Source organism: Grammomys surdaster, unplaced genomic scaffold (assembly GCF_004785775.1).
Source record: "Grammomys surdaster isolate TR1022 unplaced genomic scaffold, NIH_TR_1.0 126219, whole genome shotgun sequence".
In the NCBI taxonomy this organism is placed as follows: Eukaryota; Metazoa; Chordata; class Mammalia; order Rodentia; family Muridae; genus Grammomys; species Grammomys surdaster.
The window spans coordinates 1,818,059-1,838,045 of record NW_021621022.1 but is presented as its reverse complement, the minus strand read 5'-3'; the positions used below and the strand labels follow the sequence as shown (position 1 = coordinate 1,838,045).

Below are 19,987 nucleotides of genomic sequence, written 5' to 3'. Positions count from 1 at the left end.
CACATCACAACACTAGATCTACACGACTCTCTTCCGATCTCTTCACAGTGTGACTGGAGTTCAACCCCCCCCGAGATTGTGATGTTCTTACTGGCCAGACAACAAGGAAGGATGATGCCTCTTAGTTATTTTAGTGAGTCAGTTAGGAATCAAGAGAAGATATTAATGCTTTTTAGTTATATCTTGAACTTCTACATAATGACACTAGCATAAAAATAATTTAAGACGCTATAATTTCTAAATAAATAGAAGTTTTTATTTGAGTAAAGTCATCTTAGAAGAAAACATGCTACTGGATTTTTTTCATCATAGAACCATTTTTGTTTATTTAAATATTTGGTATTTACCATTTATACAAAGGTTATCAGAATTCTGGATGATTGAAATTATTTAATACTAAATATTGTTTGGATATTTGGAAAAGAACTTGTAGGATGGGTTTATTCTGTACATTAGTATTTTTTTATATAAGCATTTCATGCTGAATAATAGCAATACTGGATATATTCTCAATAGTTTGAGAGGTGTGTTAGCTGAAAGACAGCATGTTACTTTTACAGAGTATACAACTTAATATAGTTCCAAATTATTTTCTTAAATATGGGTTAACAGTTATTTATATATTTACATCAATAACCTTTTTCATAGACATACAGACACGTAGGTGATTTCATATAATCAGTTGCAAGAACATAGATTTCTGTATTGCATTTATTAACTTAGTACCCTTTTAAAAAATTATTTTAAGTATATGAGTGCTGCATGTATACCTGTATGCCAGAAGAGAGCATCAAATCCCTTCATTAGATGGTCATGAGCCACCCTGTGGGTGCTGGGAATTGAACTCAGGACCTCTGGACGAACAGCCAGTGTTGCATAACTGCTGAGCCATCTCTCTAGCTCCCAACTTAGTATGCTTAATTAGATAGAATACTCAGAGTTGTAAGGTTAAAAATAGCTGAACAGAAAGGATTATTGAATAGTTTTCTCAAACACCTTGACTATTCCTCTAACAATTGTTCTTCTATATAGAAGTCCTTTTAAATACTTGATAATTAGTACTATTTGCTGTTATTTGGTATGATATCTATAACCATAGATCAGTGTTAGCCTCTAGTAATCCCTTCCCTTTAAAAGCAATACATGTTAACAGTTTCAGATGATATTGAGTCTGAAAATAAGCTCAAATTGATAAGATTAAGAATGTGGAGCCGGGCGGTGGTGGCGCACGCCTGTAATCCCAGCACTTGGGAAGCAGAGGCAGCCAGATTTCTGAGTTCGAGGCCAGCCTGGTCTACAGAGTGAGTTCCAGGACAACCAGGACTACACAGAGAAACCCTGTCTCGAAAAACAACAAAACAAAACAAAAAAAAAAGGAATGTGGACAGATTGAACAGTATTATTGCATAAATTGGTGTTTTTATATTTGGTGTTTTTGTTTTTCAGTGTTTGCAACACTTTTTTTGTTTTTTTTAAGTTAGACTTGCGTGCTGAATCTGACAGTGGCCTATGCATTCTGATTTTTCTCACTGGCCTCACTTTACCCCCATCCACCAATATAATAGCACTGATTGGACTGTTTAGAATGGTGCCTGACCTACATATTTTAAAAAGAAAAATATTTAGTGCTTTGAGGCTTTTAAATGAGAGTAGTTACTCCATTTGAAAATGATGGCTTCGTTGTGAGATGAGTGGGATGATCCTGTTTCTGAGCTGGTCTCAATGTGTAGCCATTGCTGGTCTGGAACTCACTATGTAGATTGGCTGGTCTTGAAGACAAAGAACTCTGCCTGCTTCTCCCTTGAATGTTGATGTTACAGGTCTCCACCACCATACCTGGTCAGGCTTTCCTTTAATGTTAATTAGTGAAGTAGTGAAATGTTGATTCCTATTTGAGGTTTTTTTTTGTTTTTTTTTGTTTTTGCCTTAGATGATTATCAACATGTTTTTCACTTATTTATTAAGCTATAAGTATTTATTATATATATGTATGTATAGATAACCCTTTTAAGTGGAAATAGATCATTACGCTTGTGTGTATACTGTCTGAACTACACTGCTGAAATGTAACCTGAAATAATAGTGGAGAGTTCATTTTTGTGCGGTGTTGAGTATGAAACCCACAACCTTGTGCATGTTAGACAAAGAGTCTACCACAGAGCTATACTCTTATTTCCTATTAAAAAAAAATTAAGCCCTTAATTTAACAAAATAAGTTTTAAAAATTCAATGACATTTGTGTGTGGTGAGGGATAGTATGCCGCAGTACATATGTAAAGTAAGAGGATAACTGTGGCACTTGGTTTTTGTCTTCCACCATGCTTGTCCTAGGTTTAAGCACAGATCTAAGGTTTTGTGGTGGGTACCTTTATCTGTGGAATCATCTTGCTATCCCCAAATTCCTTATTTTTTTTAAAGTGTACAAAACAAAATTTCCTACCTTTTTCATTTTTAAGTGTATAGTTCTAGGTATACTTTGTTGTGTAAGCAATGCCTAGAACTTTTTTATCTCACAAAATTAAAACTTATTAATAACCTTCATTGCTTATACTCCCTTCAGGATCCTCTTTCTATTTTGTGTGGTTTTGTTTTTGTTTTTGCTAGACTACTGCGTATACCTCTTATAAGTGTTATCACATAAATAAAATTGGACCCTCCATCTGTGGGTTTGCTAATCCAGACAAGCACAAATTAGAAATATCTGAACAAATCCTGCATCTGTACTGGACATGTTTCCATGTTGCTATTCACTAAATACAACTCTTTACATAGCAGTAAGATTGCATTAGGTTTTTTTAAGTAACATAGAAATGATGTAAAAAGTATATCAGATATGGGTGTTGGTTATAGATAAGTATCCTGTTTTATATAAAGTACTTGAGAATCTGGATTTTGGTATCTTTGGGGAAGACCAGGAGCCAGCTATTTGTGGATGCTCTGGATACGAGTGTGTTTGTCTTCTGGCTAAGGATTATTTGCCCAATCCTTAAGGTTCATCCACACTGTAGCATATAGAATTTTTCTCAGAATTGCCTTGACTGTTAGGAATAATACTATAATTAATGTACATAGGTATCTCTTTAAGACTCTTTCAATTCTTTTGGATATACACATTGAGAGAACAGTAAATCTAGCCAGGAGTGGTTGTACATACCTTTAATCCTAGTACTCAGGAGGCAGAGGCAGGTGTATTATCTGTGAATTTGAGGCCATCCTGGTCTACTGAGCAAGTTCCAGGTCAGCCAGGGGTCTTACATGCAGAAACTCTGTCTCAAAAATCCCAAAAGAGGAGAAAAAAAAAAAAAACAGTAAATCTTAATTTTTTGAGATCTCCATACTTATCCATAGTAATCGTACCATTTTACATTTCTCACAGTAGTGTGCAAATGATTACTCTGCCTATATCTTGCTGACCCACCCAAACTCCAGTAACCCACCTTTGCCATCTTAATGGATGGGAGAAGATGCCATTATTGTTTTGATTTGCATTTTTGATTATTATCTTGAACATCTTCTCATTTGCTGGTTAGCCGTTTTAGGTACAGTCTTTGGATAGATGTATTTAGAGTTTTGGTAAACATGGATTTGACACAAATACAAGATTTTGCTTTGTGTGTGTGTGTGTGTGTGTGTGTGTGTGTGTGTATGTATGTGTGTGTGCGTTGTTCCAAGTATTGGGAGAGGAATTATAGCCACACACACCCTATTCAAGTACTCTGCCATTGAGTTACATTCCTGGTCTTTAGGATTTTTTTTTTAATGATTTGGCTATTAACTTCTTTATCAGATAACTCACGTCTTCTGTCATTGTGTAGGTTATGCTTTTACACTGTTGATTGTGTCCTTTGGTGCATAGAACTTGTTTTTATGTAGTTGAGTTTATTAACTTTCCCTGTGCTTTTCATGTCTATGAAGGTTTGGTTACTCTAACATTATTGGAGCATTTCTTTTATAGTTTTAGAACATATTTATTTATTTTGATTATCATATACAGTATATATAAAAGATCCAACTTTTCTTTCATATATGGCTGTCCAGTTGCTTCAGCACTATTGGGTAGTCTTGGCAAGTCTTTCTCGAAAGCATTTTTAAATAATTAATAATGAGAGAGGACTCTACACTTAATTTTCTCTCCACCTGTATGTGTTATTTTAGAGAAGAGCAATAGCTGGAAATGGAATGCCCAATCTTGACTTTGTCATTAAATCACTGTGTAAGACTAAGCAATGACATTATTACCCTGTCTCTGCTGCTTATTCTAAATAAGCAGCTATAAACTCACTGTACCAATGTTGTTACAGAATGAATGAGAGGTTTAAATCTGATATATGCCTAAAATGTCTATGGAGTGTTTAGTTAGGGGCAAAGCAAACTTTAAAAATACGCAGTAAAATGGGCTTGGTAGAACAAGCCAGACTTAAATTCCATCAGAGGCGAGAAGGCCAGCCTGGTCTGCCCAGTGAGACACACTGCATCAGAAGCAAGAACAAAACCCAAAGTAAAGATATGCAGTAGTTTACCTCTAGTTTCCTGTTTTTTGGTTTTTTTTTTCTCCTTTGTTTGGAATTATAATTATAAAAATCCAGTGAGTTTCAATGTTGGGTTCTATTATTGCATGGTTTGAAACCTAATAGCATGTTGAGATTTTTTTCCCTTGAATTTTGTAGTTTATCCTAGGAAAGCAGGTGTGAGAGAAAAATTAATATAACTTTGTCAAAGTTGTCTTAATGGTAGTTGGTTACTATGAGATTGTATTATTAAAGAAATACATTGAATGGAAACTGGGTTAAGTATTGGGAAGACATTTTAAAAGCAGTATACTGAAAAAACCTGGGTATGATTTTAGCTGTCAGGTCAGAGATGTGACAGAAACCATCTTGTCCTTGGAGTTTTTGTTTTCTATGGGTCTGATTTATAAAGAGCTTTTAGGAGAATATGTTTTCTTCCCAAAAAACTTGTTAGAGTATTTTTTAATACTGTAAGTCTGTTTTTGAAACACTCAAAAAATTGCATGAATTTGGCATTTCAGAAGAAAAATAACAAAATGGTATCCAAAGAACATCACTGTGTTCTTAATTGTCTCTGATGTCTTAAATACAAGAGGCAAGAAATTCTATACAGTTGAGGCTTCTACTTACCCAGTATGTTGAGTTGATATAAGGTAATTTTTGGTCAGAAACAACTAAAAATTGTTTAGCCTTGTTTATGTTATAGGTTCTTTAAGAAGTTGTACCATTATCATTGCCATAGTTTATAATTTGAAATTTAAAATTATTTTTCAGCCATGATAATCTGAATATGACTAAAATGTCTTAATAGGTTTTTTTTTTTAAATTTTAGGTGTTTACATGACAAATGCTCATACAGTAACCCTATTTCTTTCATTTTTAAAAATTGATTTCCTTATCTGAACTATTTTTGTTAGCTGAATTAATTTATGTAATTATTCATGTTTTACTGATTATAACCCAAATACAGAAGAATTTTTGGTTTTGTTTTGCTTTTCTTTGTTTCTGTAACTTTAAAAATCACATTATGTATTTATTGGGGGACAACATAGACCTTTGGAGGTTAGAGGGAAATTTTGCAGGAGTCAGTTTTGTTCTTCCACTATGAAGTCCCAAAGGATTGAACTCAATTCAATTGGCTTGCTAGCATGTACATGCTGAGTCATCTTATACCCCTCTCCAACTCCCGCTTTTGTAGTCAAGGTCTTAATTATCTCAGGCTGGCCTTAATTCACTGTGTAGCCAAGGATGATCTTGAACTTCCTTAGAAAAGAATTACTTATCTCTTGCATATTTGCTAGTGCCTATGTGTGTATATGTGTACTGCATTTGTGCCTAGTACCTTGGCTTTGGTTCCTCTAGAACTGAAGGACCTGGGGCCTCTGCAGGAGCGGCAAGTACTCTTAACTACTGACCCATCTCAGCCCTGCTGTTGAACTGTTTATCCTCCTGCCTCCACTTCTTGAGTGCTGTGTTCCACTATGAAGGTTTGTGTGGTCCTTGGGATTGAACACAAGCTTTATCCATGTTAGGAAAGCCCTCTATTGAGCTATACCCTCTACCTTTGCTTTATTTCTCTATTTATATTTTCTATTCCAAGTTTTTAAATGGTTACTGAATTTTTATATACCCTTGAGCAGAATTCTGGCGACTTTTCATTTTTGTTTAGTGTATCTTCTTAAATTTGTAGAAGAAAATTCCTGAAAAGTTAAAATGCTTAATTTGTTACCATTTTTGAAACAGGACATTTCAAAAGATCACAGTTGATTTGAAATAGTTATATATTTTATAGTAATTTAAAGAATCTTATTTAAAAGGTACAGATTTTCTATATTTTTGTTTTTCTGTCTGTAAATAATACAGTGTGAAGTCTTACAATTCCTGTTTGAAAATAGCGTTTCATTTAGCTGTTTCATTTTATGTAACGTTTCATCTAAGTATTATGTGTTACCTTATTAGCTTCAATTAAATTTCTTCCTCCAGTTTGGAAAAATGGATAAATAAGGGGAGGTTAATAGGATTTTATGACATTTTAAGGACAAGGTTCTATTAATATAAATTTTACAATTTTGTGTGCCTGTGTGTTTATCTGCTGAGCCATCTGCCTGGCACCAAGGCCAAGGTTCTTTTATATGTTTAATATATAATTTATATATTTATATATATAATCCTATATATATTAATTATATATATATTAAAAAATAGGATTTTTGTTTCCACATTTTAACGCTTCCTGATTTAGGTAGTTAACATTTGGCTAATAACTTGTCAGTTAATTAACTGATCTTTTTATTTGAGCTAGACAGTAATAGAGCTTATAATAGTAACTTCCATGGAAGCTTTGTAGTTAGATAACTGTCATAGTTTCTTTTTGACCAAGATGGTTTTGAAAATACTTATGCCTCTTGTCTTGAGTCAGAAGAATGTGACGAAAGGCTTGCTTATGGATATCCACCACACTGGTGAGTCCCTGCTAGGTTTTGTAGCCTCTAATCTTGTCTGTCTACCAGGAAAATTTAATAGAAGAACTTACCATAGATGACTGCTGTTAATGCTGAGTGATGTGCCACCCACTTTTATTACTGTAAAATAATCTATTTTGTAAATTTCCTTTTTGATTTTAAAAACTGAAGTAATGAGAATGGGAAGCTAGGTTTGCTTTTAATCCTACTTATCTTCCTAGAACCTTGTGGTGATACAGAAAGCTAAAACCAAAATAAACAACGAATCTCTAACTTCCCTTGTAAAGTATATATGCTGGTGTGTCCCACTTATGAGCTTATGTTTTGACCAGTCCTTTAATCTTTCTGATCTTCAAATTTCTCATCCACAAAGTGATGAAAGTACCAATTTTAAAAGGTTTGTAAGGATTAGAAATAATGTTTGTTAATCAATCTAGCAAAATAACTACCCAGCATATGGTAGGATCTCAGTTGATAAGGATCATTGTCATAAGGAAAACACTTAGCAGGATTAAAGCTTTCTATTGTGAAACTGACCAGACCTAGAATCCCTGCAAACTGTTTGCCCCCATGACGGGAAGCTGTCCATTACTTCCTGCTGAAGTCATAGCTTTTGCTGTAGGGAACAGACTTGTGAATTTGAAAATAAGAAACATCTTCAGTCTTTAAGGAATTTCACATCAGTCTTTTTCTAGGACTAGAATTCACATTGGTAATGGTTAGCTTGGGATAGATTAGGAGTTCAAGAGTAAGATATTCCCTTTTTGTAGTTTTGTGTAGAAAAAACTATTACTAGGATAAAGCTATGCTTTTTTTCATATGAAGGATATTTTTGATGTATACTGTTTGAAATTTGATTATATATTTGAAATATATAAGTATATATTGAGATACTGTTGAATGTGGAAAAGACCTCTTAATTTGGTCAGTTTAATGACTTGATAATAAAAAAAATTTTTTTTCTAATCTTTATACACTTTTCACTAATGTGTACCTTTAAAAACGATGGCATCTTTCCTATCTGTTTGATTTCCCCAAATACAGTATGTGCTTAACAAGGATCCTAGAAGGGCTGTATTCTCTATAAAACTTGATTAAATATGTGAGCAAAGATCATTGTGAACTTGTTAGCTAATACAGTTTATGATTGATGAATGACAAAACTGATGGTTTGTTAAAACATTTTCTTAGTCTTAAAGCTGTTGAACCTTGTTAGATTTAAGAAAACATAAAATCTTCCTAGGAGTATTTTGGAACTTCAAAACTAAAAACTCCATTAAAAAAAGGTTTTAAAAGCTTTGAAACCAACCTTGTCTTACACAGTTAAGATTTACTCTTAAGCCCTAGCATATGAGAAATAATACCCATGTTGTGAAATTTTTTCTTTCAAAAATGTAAAGCTTTGTTACTAATTTTTGTGATCTGTAACATATTGACTAGTTGCTCATTATATATTTAGAGAACTGTTGCAGAATTCCATGTTTTTATTTTTAAATTTTTAATTTAAAAAAGTAAAAAATATTTTATGTGTATAGGTGTTTGGGATATGTGTGTCTGCATCACATGTGTGCCTGATGCCTTTGTTGGCCAGAAGAGAGTGTTGAGTTTCTTGAAATGAGTTATGGCTGTTAGTACTCCTTATGGGTACTTGGAATTAAACCAAGGTCCTCTGGAAGAGCAGCCAGTGCTCCTGAGTTGTCTCTCCAGGACTCCTGTGTTTTTGTTTTTAAAGACAGTAATGTGTGTAAATTTATTCTTTTGAGGACCTGATTGTGACATGGATGTTTAAAGAGAAATAACCAGAATCTTCCTATTTTGATATACAGTCAAGGTTTGCTTGTTAGAGTATTTAAAATTGAATTTGATTGCTGAGTTCAAGAAATGATTTATGAAACTAGAGAGAGAGAAATGGTCTGATGAGAGTGCACTGTGTGTTCTTTCAGAGGACCTGGTCAATTCTCAGCACCTACATGGCAGCTCACAACCATCTGTATGTAACTTTAGTCCCAGGGGATCTGACACCCTCAGATCAAGCACACATGTGGTGTACAGAAGTCTGTGCAGGCAAAACACTCAAATACAGAGTGAATTTAAGAAAGAAAAACAACAATTAGCCAGACTTTTTCCAAGGTAGCATATGACTCTGGTAGTGAGAACCTAAGGAGATCATTAAACTTGAGGACAGGCTAGACAGATCTGGGTGAGGCAAATTGAGTTTTGTCCTATCTTTACCTGACTTTGAAAATATGTTTATTATATCTTTGCATTTATTTTACTTTTTTATCATCAAACATGTTGGTGCATTATTTTTTCCACATTATTTTTACTTAGTCTCTGTAATACAATTGATATATTAGGGTTTTTTTTATCCATACTACTATTATTTCTTCAGTAGAATTATCCTCATATCTTCATTTCTCTTTCTGTACCAGTATAAATCTTGTTTGCTTGCTACTACTTTTTAGGAATTACAAAACCAATTTTTAGTCATTTTTCAAGTTTCAGAATACAGTTTGAATTCTTTTTAAATTATTAAATTAGACTTACCATTTGTTCCTTAAGTTAGCTTTTCACAAAGGCAAGTATTAGTAATTCTTTTTTTATTCTTTTATTTATTTACATTACAAAAGTTGTGCCCCTTCCTGATCACCCCTCACTGAGTTCTTCATCCCTCCCAAACCCCCCAAGGGTGCTCCCTCACCCAGCCACCCATTCCCACCTCATCCTCACTAGCTTCCCTCTTCCCTGGGGCATCAAGTTTCCACAGTATTAAGTGCATTCTCTCCCATCCTAACAGCTTCTTGTTAGGTTGTTCAGTCTACTCCTGATACATTCTGTGGGCTCAAAGCTACTACCTCAGGGGTCCCACTGATATGTAACTGACTGACTTTAAATATGCTCTACAAAACCACTGAAAACCCCATGTTTATTTGAAGGAATGTTTATATAAAGCCTGAACATTTTTACTATTAGAGTTTGTGAAATGAAAGATTAGGCTACTGAAGGCCTTAGTAGAAAGACTTTATGGAAGAACAGAGATTTAAACTGGGCTTTTTGGAATGAGTAGGGTTGGAATGAACAGGGTTTGTTTTTTTGTTTTTTGTTTGTTTTGGTTTTTTTTGTTTTGTTTTGCTTTGTTTTGTTTGTTTTGTTTTTCGAGACAGGATTTCTCTGTGTAGCCCTGGCTGTCCTGGAACTCACTCTGTAGACCAGGCTGGCCTCGAACTCAGAAATCTGCCTGCCTCTGCCTCCCAAGTGCTGGGATTAAAGGCGTGCACCACCACTGCCTGTCTCATTGGATAGGTTTTAAACAAGGAATATAACAAGTATTTACTAGAGAGAGAGAAAACGTAGGTGGAAATGGACATTTCCAATATGTGGCTTCTTGAGAAGATCTGAACTTTTTAGGGTTGAGGATCAACTTTTCCATGTAACTGGTACAAGAAGCTGTGTAGGGAAATAGTTCCCAAAAATGTGTTCTCTCTAACGTGAAGAGGGGCGCTGGTGATTATCTGTGCTATCTAATGTGAAGAGGGGCACTGGAGATTGTTATGTGTTTCATCTAATGTGAAGAGGGAGGGATGCTGGTGATTGTTTCTGTTCTGTAGGGATCTTGAGACATTTTAATGCTGTTGTATATTTAGAGTCAGTCTCTCTATTTGTGTTTCTCTGTCTCTCTCAGTCCTTCTGCATGTCTCTGCCTCTGCCTGTGTATGAAATTTGGGGTGTGGATGTGGAGATCTAAGGTCAGTGTCATTCCTCGCTTGCTTCTCCACCTTATTTCTTTGGAACAGAGTCTCTCAGTACTCTCAGAGCTCACCTAGTCTGCCCAGCAAGTCCAAGGGATCATCTTGTTTTGTTTCCTCAGTGTTGGAGTTACAGGTGTGAACACTACTTACTAGCTTTTTTTATGTGCGTACTAGAACTCTGCAAAGGTGGTGTTCTAACCAACAGAAGATTTCACTTTTTAGAACTGTTTTTTTTCTTTGGCATCAATATGAGAAACATGTGCTACTTACAAGTTTGCATGACTTGATCAAAATACTTAACCTTGTAGATCTTCCTCCTTTATGATGATTAGATTCTAGACATATAATTACTGTAATTGTAAGTTTCATTTAGTAGATGGTATGTGCTATAATATGACAGGAATTGAGAGTAGTAAATGAGAAGGAAAGAGAAAAAAAACTGTAGATGTTTGTACATATAACCCTTTACCTTACTATTTGAGGTGTGGTCTGTAGACATTAGCATCTGCCAGACTTGTTGAAAACACTGAATGAATAACTATATTTTACCAAGATCTCCAAGTGATTTTTATAATCACTAAACTTCGTCATATACTATTATATGTTGTCAGATCCAGTAAACTTCATTCAATTTTTGCTACCGACAATAGAGAGTTTAAATGTCTTTGAATTTCCCTCCTTTTTTGAGATGGAGATCTTACTATGTTGCTTAGGCTAGCCTTGAATTCAGTCTCTTGAGTTGTGGAGACTAAGTATGTGCTATGTATAAGTGCCTGCAGTTTCAAACTAGTTTTACCTACTTGAAATTTCTATATTTTGTCTTCCTGTTTATTATTCTTCATTGTATGATTATGTGGCGTATGTACATGCGTGCATGTGTGGAGGCCATTGGTTATTGTTAGATGTTCCTTATTTTTTTTAGACATGTTTTTATTGAAGCTGGAGCACATTGATTTCAGCTAGTGAAATCCACCTCAAGTAAATGCTTGGAGAGCTTTAGAGGTCTGGCCAGTGAGTTTTAGAGATCTGTTTGTCTTCAGTCCCTCCTGTCATGGTTTGGTTTACAGCTGTGCACCATTGTGCCTGGGATTTTACTTGGGTACTGAGATCTAAACTTAGGTCCTCATGCTGTGTGACAGCTACTTTACTGCCTGATCCATCTCCATAGTCCGTCTTTTTTTTTAAAGAGTTAATGTGCTGGGCAGTGGTGGTGAACACCTTTAATCCCAGCACGTGGGAGGCAGAGGCAGGCAGATTTCTGAGTTCGAGGCCAGCCTGGTCTACAGAGTGAGTTCCAGGACAGCCAGGGCTACATAGAGAAACCCTGTCTTGAAAAAACAAAAAAAGAGAAAAAAAAAAAGGAAAAAAATGAGTTAATGTGGAGGGCTGGTTCAGTAGTAAAAGTGCTTGATATGAAGTCTGATAACCTGACAGGTTGTGGAAGGAGAGAATGGATTCCTAAAGTTCTCCGACTTACACTTGTATGCTGTCTCCTTTACTCCTAAATTAACAATGACAACAAAAAAACAAGATAAAAAAGTGAAGAGTTAATATTGAATGCACTTAGTGCTCAACTGGGAACCGTTTGTATGTAAAAGGCAAGGTTATGTTTGTCTTTCCCAAAACTCATTACCTTGAATTATCATTGTAACATTGTGCTAAATCAGGATTTGAATGGAAGACACCAAAAGATTCATCTTTGATAGCAGCCTGTCATTTTGTTCCTTGGCTATCATAGTTTTTATAAGTTCTTTTCCAAGCACTTACTTGAGATGTAGTCATCCTTAATTTTATCTCCTTATCTTAGACTTCTGCTAGGTTTTGCTAATCTGAAGATACCCTTAATAATACTGTGAAATTAGTTTCTGTAGTTGTATTCATGTGCTAGTCACTTGCTGAGACATTGTGATTACGGGCTAGATTCTGATCATGGTCATCATGGTCTTGCTTTCTTCTTCAAGACTGTCTTTCTTTAAAATACTGTCATTTTTCTCCCACCCCCAAGGCAGGGGACAAGGGGAGCAAGACAATGACTGTCTCCTTCTACTCAGTTCCTTAATGTTAGAACTTGAGTTGTGTACCATTACACCTAGCTTTTAGACTGCTATTTTGTATTTTGAGACAGCTAGCTTTAAATGCATAGTCAGTTTTCCACATGCTGGGATCACAGGTGTGTATCACCATATTCCTAGAGTACTGTCTTGATTATTACAATTTGTACCATACTTGATTTTAGCCAAAAGACTAAGAGGTGATTATTACTGGTTTGTGATAGCCTTCAAAAATTCAAATTACTAGACTTCAGCTATAAGGATAGTATTTAAGAAATTAAATATTGGGACTGTAGGAATGGCTCAGTTGTTAGGAACATTTACTGGTCTGTCAGATCCCAGCACTCACTTCGGGTGGCTCACAGTTGTCCATAATTCCAGTTTCAGGGCATCTGAACTGTGTTCTGCCTTTCTTTGCCCTCTGTGGCACCAACCAAACACATGGTGCATATGCATGCATGCAGACCAAACATTAATATGTGTAATATAATTTTTTAAAGAAAACATGCTTTATAATATACACAAATAAAAATTACATACTATAAAAGTAAAAACAAGAATATATAAAGAAGTGAGAAATATGTCTTTATGTCTCTAGAGCTCAACAGTATTAGTATGTATTCTAAAAAGTGTGTTTTAAAATGTTCAACAGATAATATATTATGTAAATTTTACTAGCAGGAGAGATTGGGTTAGTGAGATGCCATAGTGGGTAATAAAAAGATACTTGACTTTTGAGCCTGACTGGGTTTGATTCTCAGGACCCACATAGTAGGAAAGAACAGACCAGACGTTTTCTGCAGGTTGTTCTCCAACCTCCTCACATACTCTATGACATTTGAGTATATACATACACAAATTAAATGCAATGAAATCTTTTAAAAATGAAAAGGGAGATGGTATACATCCCAGAGGGATTGTGGACATTGTTTTCTAAGAATTGGTTTTGTAATTAAAGGTTAAGCCAGAACTTAAGACTTGATATCCCTTTTGTTTTGTTTTGTTTTGTTTTGACTTTAGGGAAGAAACCCCTTTTTCTTGGAGCCAGCAATAATTATTACAATCACTGATGGGAGCAAATTGACTACTACTAGTGGTGTCCAGGATGAGGTAAGTCATGTGAGTTGTGTCACATGGATCATATAGATGAAATTGAGACCTATTTGTGTATGTGTGTAATAGAGTATTGAAATACTTTGTAGTAATTTACTCTTTAGTAATTGGTGTAGTTTATAATAATTCATCTCCTAGAGTCCTCTATTTTTGTTCATAGCAGTTGTGATTATAATTTTTTTTTTTCCAGACAGGGTTTCTCTGTGTAGCATTGGCTGTCCTGGAACTCACTCTGTAGACCAGGCTGGCCTTGAACTCAGAAATCCGCCTGCCTCTGCCTCTGCCTCCCAAGTGCTGGGATTAAAGGCGTGCGCCACCACCGCCCGGCTTTTTTTTTTTTTTAATATTTTCTTGAATAGGAATTCTTTCTGTGCAGAGTTCGTAAGCATACTTTCTGCTTCCATTAAAAACATCAGATGATAGTGGCCTAGTTTTCTTATTTTAGCTGATTGTGATCATAGCTTTTAATCACAGGCAGGACAACTGAAGTATATAAACTTATAGCAAGGAAATGTTTATTTTAACTCTTCAAAGAGATTTCAATGTGTAATCAGTAGACTTGAGAGTGTGGCACTTTGGTGAGACAGCAGTGGTGGGACAGTGGGAAGGAATAAGCTGCTTACTTCATGTGGTCAGTAAGCGAAGAGACAGGAAGAGACCGTAGTCAGATAATACTTTCAAGATTCTGCTCCCAGTGACCTAACTTTGTCCAACCAGACCCCATCTCCTAATGTTGTCAGCAACTCCCAGAGCTTGGGACCAAGACTTAATTCATAGGCCTTTCATGGACATTTTATCCTGATTCATGTCAGTTGTGGTTGTTGAGTAGAGTCCAGGCTGGAGCACAACACCAAGAATAGATTAAGACTAGGAATAGTGAAGATTTTTCAACAATTATGTTTTCTCTTTAGTCATATATAGTATAAATAATACAGAGCTAATGTTATTTGCTCTGTTGGTGAATTATGTATTCTGTAGTATGTTAAATCTATTAAATTAAAGAAAGCAAGCTTTACAGTGTTTTTACTGTGTTTGAACAGTTGGTGTATGTTTTATTTTTTTCTAAACATATTAATGTACAGGTGATCTTTTAAAGATCCATTATTACTGTTTGCATTTGCTCTTAGTTTCTATGATTAGAGTTTGAAATGGCAAAGGTACAGACTTTAAAGATTTAGAATTAAGATTCAAATTTAATCAGAGATTTGGAATTCATTTCCATTTGTGGGACTGTTGACTATAAATTATATGGAGTCAGAGCATCTGGGCTTTATTCTTAACTCAAGTACTTCTAGCAGTGAACTTTGTACTAGTTGACCTAATTTCCCTAAAGCTTTACCTTATCAATGAAGTACTGACAATAATTCTTGCTTTCCTTCATAGGGTTGTTGAAATGTGTAAAATAATGGATGTGAAAATCTAAAGTGGAATATAAAGACAAAATGTATTATGTCATTCCATCTTAAGATAATAGAACCATCCTAAGATAATAGTTCAGAACTTCTATCACTTAATTTGACTTGGGGGGAAATGCTAGAATTGCATTGTTTCAGTAGTTAATATTTAAAAGATTTTAGGAATAATTGAGGTAGCACAGAAAAAAAGTAGCCTACTTGATATAGCCTTCTTGAATGTGAAATTTAATGGGTTACTGGACTTTCTTAGACTTGGTTGACATGTACAGCCGTTTATGGTCCTGCCATTCATAGGAGTAGACAAGACAATAATTATATCTGTAATCACAAGCAATAGCAATGTTACTTAGCTTGAACTTAAAAACTCAAATTGATTTTTCTTTCTTAACTATACTAATTTTAGTATTTGTATTCATGTTCATTTTATAGAAATTCCATGTCTATTTATAGTTGTTTTTTTATCTTAATGATTTTGATTAAAGTATTATTTCTATTTTCTCTTGTAAAATATGCCTACCTGTAAGGTTATCCATTCATGCCACAAAATGCCTTCAGTGATGTAGTTCATTCCAGTATATCTGGATCTGATTTTGTTGATAAAATCTGTTTATAGGACTTCCTCTAGTCTCAAGATATCTTGAAATGTACATGGGGGTTGGAATTGTTGAACTTTCTTTCTGATTTCTTCCTTAGGAAAGATATTAAAGAAGTATCACTATGTTTTTATATTTCAATATTAAATTGAAAATAAGATTGAAAAGATTTTCCTGTGGGCAGAGATCTCAACCTTCCTGTTTTTTTTTGTTTGTTTTTTGTTTTTTGTTTTTGTTTTTTTTTTGTTGTTGTTGTTTTTTCGAGATAGGGTTTCTCTGTGTAACCCTGGCTGTCCTGGAACTCACTCTGTAGACCAGGCTGGCCTCGAACTCAGAAATCAGGTATGGAGGGCAGTCCTGGGTAACAACTTATATTTAGGTTAGCTAATTGGGAAACACCTCTAATTGTATGGGCTACAGTCTGGTGCTTGTGGGACAAGTGCTTGGCCCACAGCCTAATTTACCTTCTATTTGAATTATTTTTCTATTTTAGCTTTCTATGCCAGTATGATATGGATAATTCTGTTCTTAATTTGTTTAGTTTCTCATGAATAACTGCTGAGCTAATAAGCATTTCTAGGCAATGAGTATGTAACAGGATAAATTTTTGGTGTTCTGTTTCATGGCAGTGTTTAAGTCATGTTTTTTGAGTGAGAGAAATTGTGATTTCTAAGTATATATAAGCACTGAAAGGTAAACTCATCCCATCTCATAGACACTGCTTCCTCTCAAGCAATTGGCAAATTCTTTGTAACGTATACAATCTAATTTGATCTAAAGATCTTAGGATAATCAGGTACTGTGTGTGACTTACTGCATAAATTTGAAAAATTATAAAAAGGCCCAGTATTCAATTGTTTTGAATGTTGAAAAATAGTTGAAGTATTTAGAGTCATATTAAACCTTGGCCTGAGTATATTCAGGCCCAATTTTTTTTAACAATGTGTTTGTCAGAGAGATAGTAAAGCTGCTCTGTACTCTGCACTTAGCTGTATGTTGAGTTAGGAGAGAAGGCTGTTTCGTACTGTGGATGAAAATCTTGATTTAGATGTGATCATTTTATATTAATTAAATGAAACTTACAGAACCTAAGTTATTGCTTGAGGTGACATGAGTATTGTCTTGGACTTTTGATAACTGTTTAGATTGGAAGTTTAAGTTTATTGTTTTGGCCTTTTTTGTGTGTTTGTGTGTGTGTGTGTTATATAGCCATTTAGTAAAACTGATTGTCTCTAGTATTTTCATTTAAGGGAAATGGATTATTTATAGATTTAAATTCTGAAATACAAAGGACACTGTTTCTCTTGATTCCACTGTTCTTATTTTATGGTGTTGATAAATATTCCTGTGGCCAAATACTTATGCTAACTATATCTGTTATATTGTTGATGTCTCATGTTTTGATAAAATTACTAAATTATAATTAGAGTTGTTTTATTTACTTAAGTTTTTGAGATAGTTTCTCCCTTTGAAGCCAAAGCCAAGGCTCACCTCAAACTCATGGAGCCTAGACTAGCTTCAAATTTAGGGCATTTCTTCTCAGTCACAGCTTCCTGTGAACTGAAGTGAAAATGAGGCATCACTGTGCTTTGTTGAAAATTTGTTTCTTTTTACTTTTTGCAAAGATCCTCTGGAGTCCAGAGCTGTAGTGGGAATATTTTCTGAACTGATTTTAGAAGTACATTACCCAAGTGCATTGTTCAGTAAGGCAGCAGAAGAAATCTTGCTGAAATACTTCACTGTAGTGAAACCATCATTTTTCTTATTTGCAAAGGTGCTAACACTAGTATTCTATTTCAAATATTGTTATTTCTATGTGCAGATGAATCTGTTGGCATTTTTGTATTATGATTGCGACGAAGGTAATGTTTTTGAGAAGGTATTTGTTGTCAAAATTAACTGTTGGCTCTTCAGTACTAACTAGGTTTTTAAGACCAAGATGGAGACAACTGCCTTTTTTTTTTAAAGATAGATTTATTTAGTATTTATTTATTTATTTATTTATTAATTATGTATATAGTATTATAGTATTCTGCCTGCATGTTTTTCTACAAGGCAGAAGAGGGTATAGATGATTATGAGCTACCACGTGGTTGCTGGGAATTTGGTGTGGCTTAGAAATGTTTGTACTTACAGTTAATAGTTTCCTGAAAATGCATACTTATAAAGTTTGACACAATTTTTTATAGTGCTTATTCAGCAGTTCAGGTATATATTCATACTGAAAATAGTAAGCTATTTTCAATATGTAATAAGAATAACCCCTAAGAGAAGCTTCTAGAAAAATAGAATAATTAAAAAGAAATGAAATGCTTCTTCTTAGCCTGATGAAAATGATATGGTAGCAGTAATGTATAATTTTGTAGTAAGGTACATCAAAATAGTTTTTGTTCAGAGGATATGCTGTGTTTGTCTTGTCAGCAAAGTTTCACTTAGAGACATCTCTATCACTGCTTGTAGCCTTCCATACATAAACTGCTGTGATACAATGTTAGCTTTTACGTAGCTGCATTAGAATCACCAAGTAAGCTTATAAAATATATAGGCCTCAGGTCTTATGGGTCTGTTACTTTAGGCTGGAAATGGAGAAGTCTGTATTTTTAAAACAGGTTTCAATTGATTTAGATGAGATAGTTTTTTTTCCCCATAAAAGCATGTGAAAATACCTTAATAAACAGAATAAAATGTTTTTTAACTTAAGGCTAGCCTAAGTATTCTAAGATACAAGTAATTATTGATCTTTACAGTTGTCATACTTGGGATCCTTTCCACAGTTGTAGAATTCTGCTTATGTGAATATAACAGTAGTGTTTTTTAATCTTTGATATGGTTTAGAATAGATGATTGGATAGTCTTAAAATACTCACTTCTTGTTAGTGTAAACTTATTGCTTAGAGTGTGGTGTTTTATAGGTCTATATATTCTAGCTACTGCAGGAGCAAAGATGGAAGTAAATAAGACTCTTGCCCTTAGAAAACATTCCGTTTTGGAAATAGGCAACAAAGTTAGCACTTGTAGTATAGTGAGAAGTATCATGGCAGAAATAAAAGAAGTTTTTCAGAGAGCATAAATAAACTTTAAATTTTGAGTAAGGAATTGAGTTGTGATGTTTGAAGAGAAAATAGTATGCCAAAGTGTAACTACATGGATACCATTTAATAGATGATTATAAATTAGAAAATATCAGATCCATAAAATGTATATAGAATGCAGATGACAGTGCTCTAAGGATACAGAGTTTTATTATGCTAACATTGTCAGGCAAAGGTGTTAAGATTGAAGTTGACCAATCACATTAAATTTGCATTTTTAAAGCAAAATTGTTCAACCAGCCAGGTGCGTAAAACTGCAGTAAAGACTAAAAGGTGGGCACTGTATGGAAGAATGATTAAGCAGCACGTGACAACCCAAGAGAAGTACTGTCTGTGCCAAAATTATGCCAGTGTTTGACAGGCTAGTAGAAACTGGTAGTATCTGAGACAGATTTTCAAAGATATGTTAGGTAGGAGGGAAAAAAAGGGTATTTTATAGGATAATAAACCTAGAATCTTGGCCTTCTAGGGATCCTATAAATAAATTTCTTTAAGTAATATCTAAGCATTATGTTGTATGCATGCATACTTTACTGGGGAGAAGTTCATAGATTTGTCTTATCTGTGTGGGTTTTATTTATTTATTTTTAATTTTTATTTTTTTGGTGTCTTAGATAGGGTTTTACTGCTGTGAACAAACTCTATGACCAAGGCAAGTCTTATAAGGTCAGCATTTAATTGGGGCTGGCTTTCAGGTTCAGAGGTTCAGTCCATTATCATCAATGCTGGAACATGGCAGCATCCAGGCAAGCATGGTGCAGAAGGAGCTGAGAGTTCTACATCTTCTCAAGGCTGCTAGAAGACTGGTTTCTAGGCATCTAGGAGGAGATTTTAAATCCCATTCCTACAGTGACACACTTCCTCCAACAAGGCCACACCTACTTCAACAAGACCACATCTCCTAATAGTGCGACTCCCTGGGCCAAGCATATTCAAACCATCATCATATTTGGTGACAGTGTTCTGGTATATAAGTCTAGGCTACCCTGCAACCCTCCTGCCTT

The 19,987-nt window shown here is 34.6% G+C and overlaps 1 protein-coding gene across 3 annotated transcripts in view; it reads left to right on the top strand.

Annotated features, from left to right (window-relative positions):
- Positions 1 to 19,987, top strand: part of Ints6 (integrator complex subunit 6) — a 77,920-nt gene that overhangs the window by 3,191 nt on the left and 54,742 nt on the right. For all 3 annotated transcript variants that reach the window (XM_028758734.1, XM_028758735.1, XM_028758733.1), the window contains exon 4: positions 13,791 to 13,880. In XM_028758734.1, the coding sequence (XP_028614567.1) occupies positions 13,791 to 13,880 (90 nt within the window). The remainder of the gene's footprint in view (positions 1 to 13,790; positions 13,881 to 19,987) is intronic.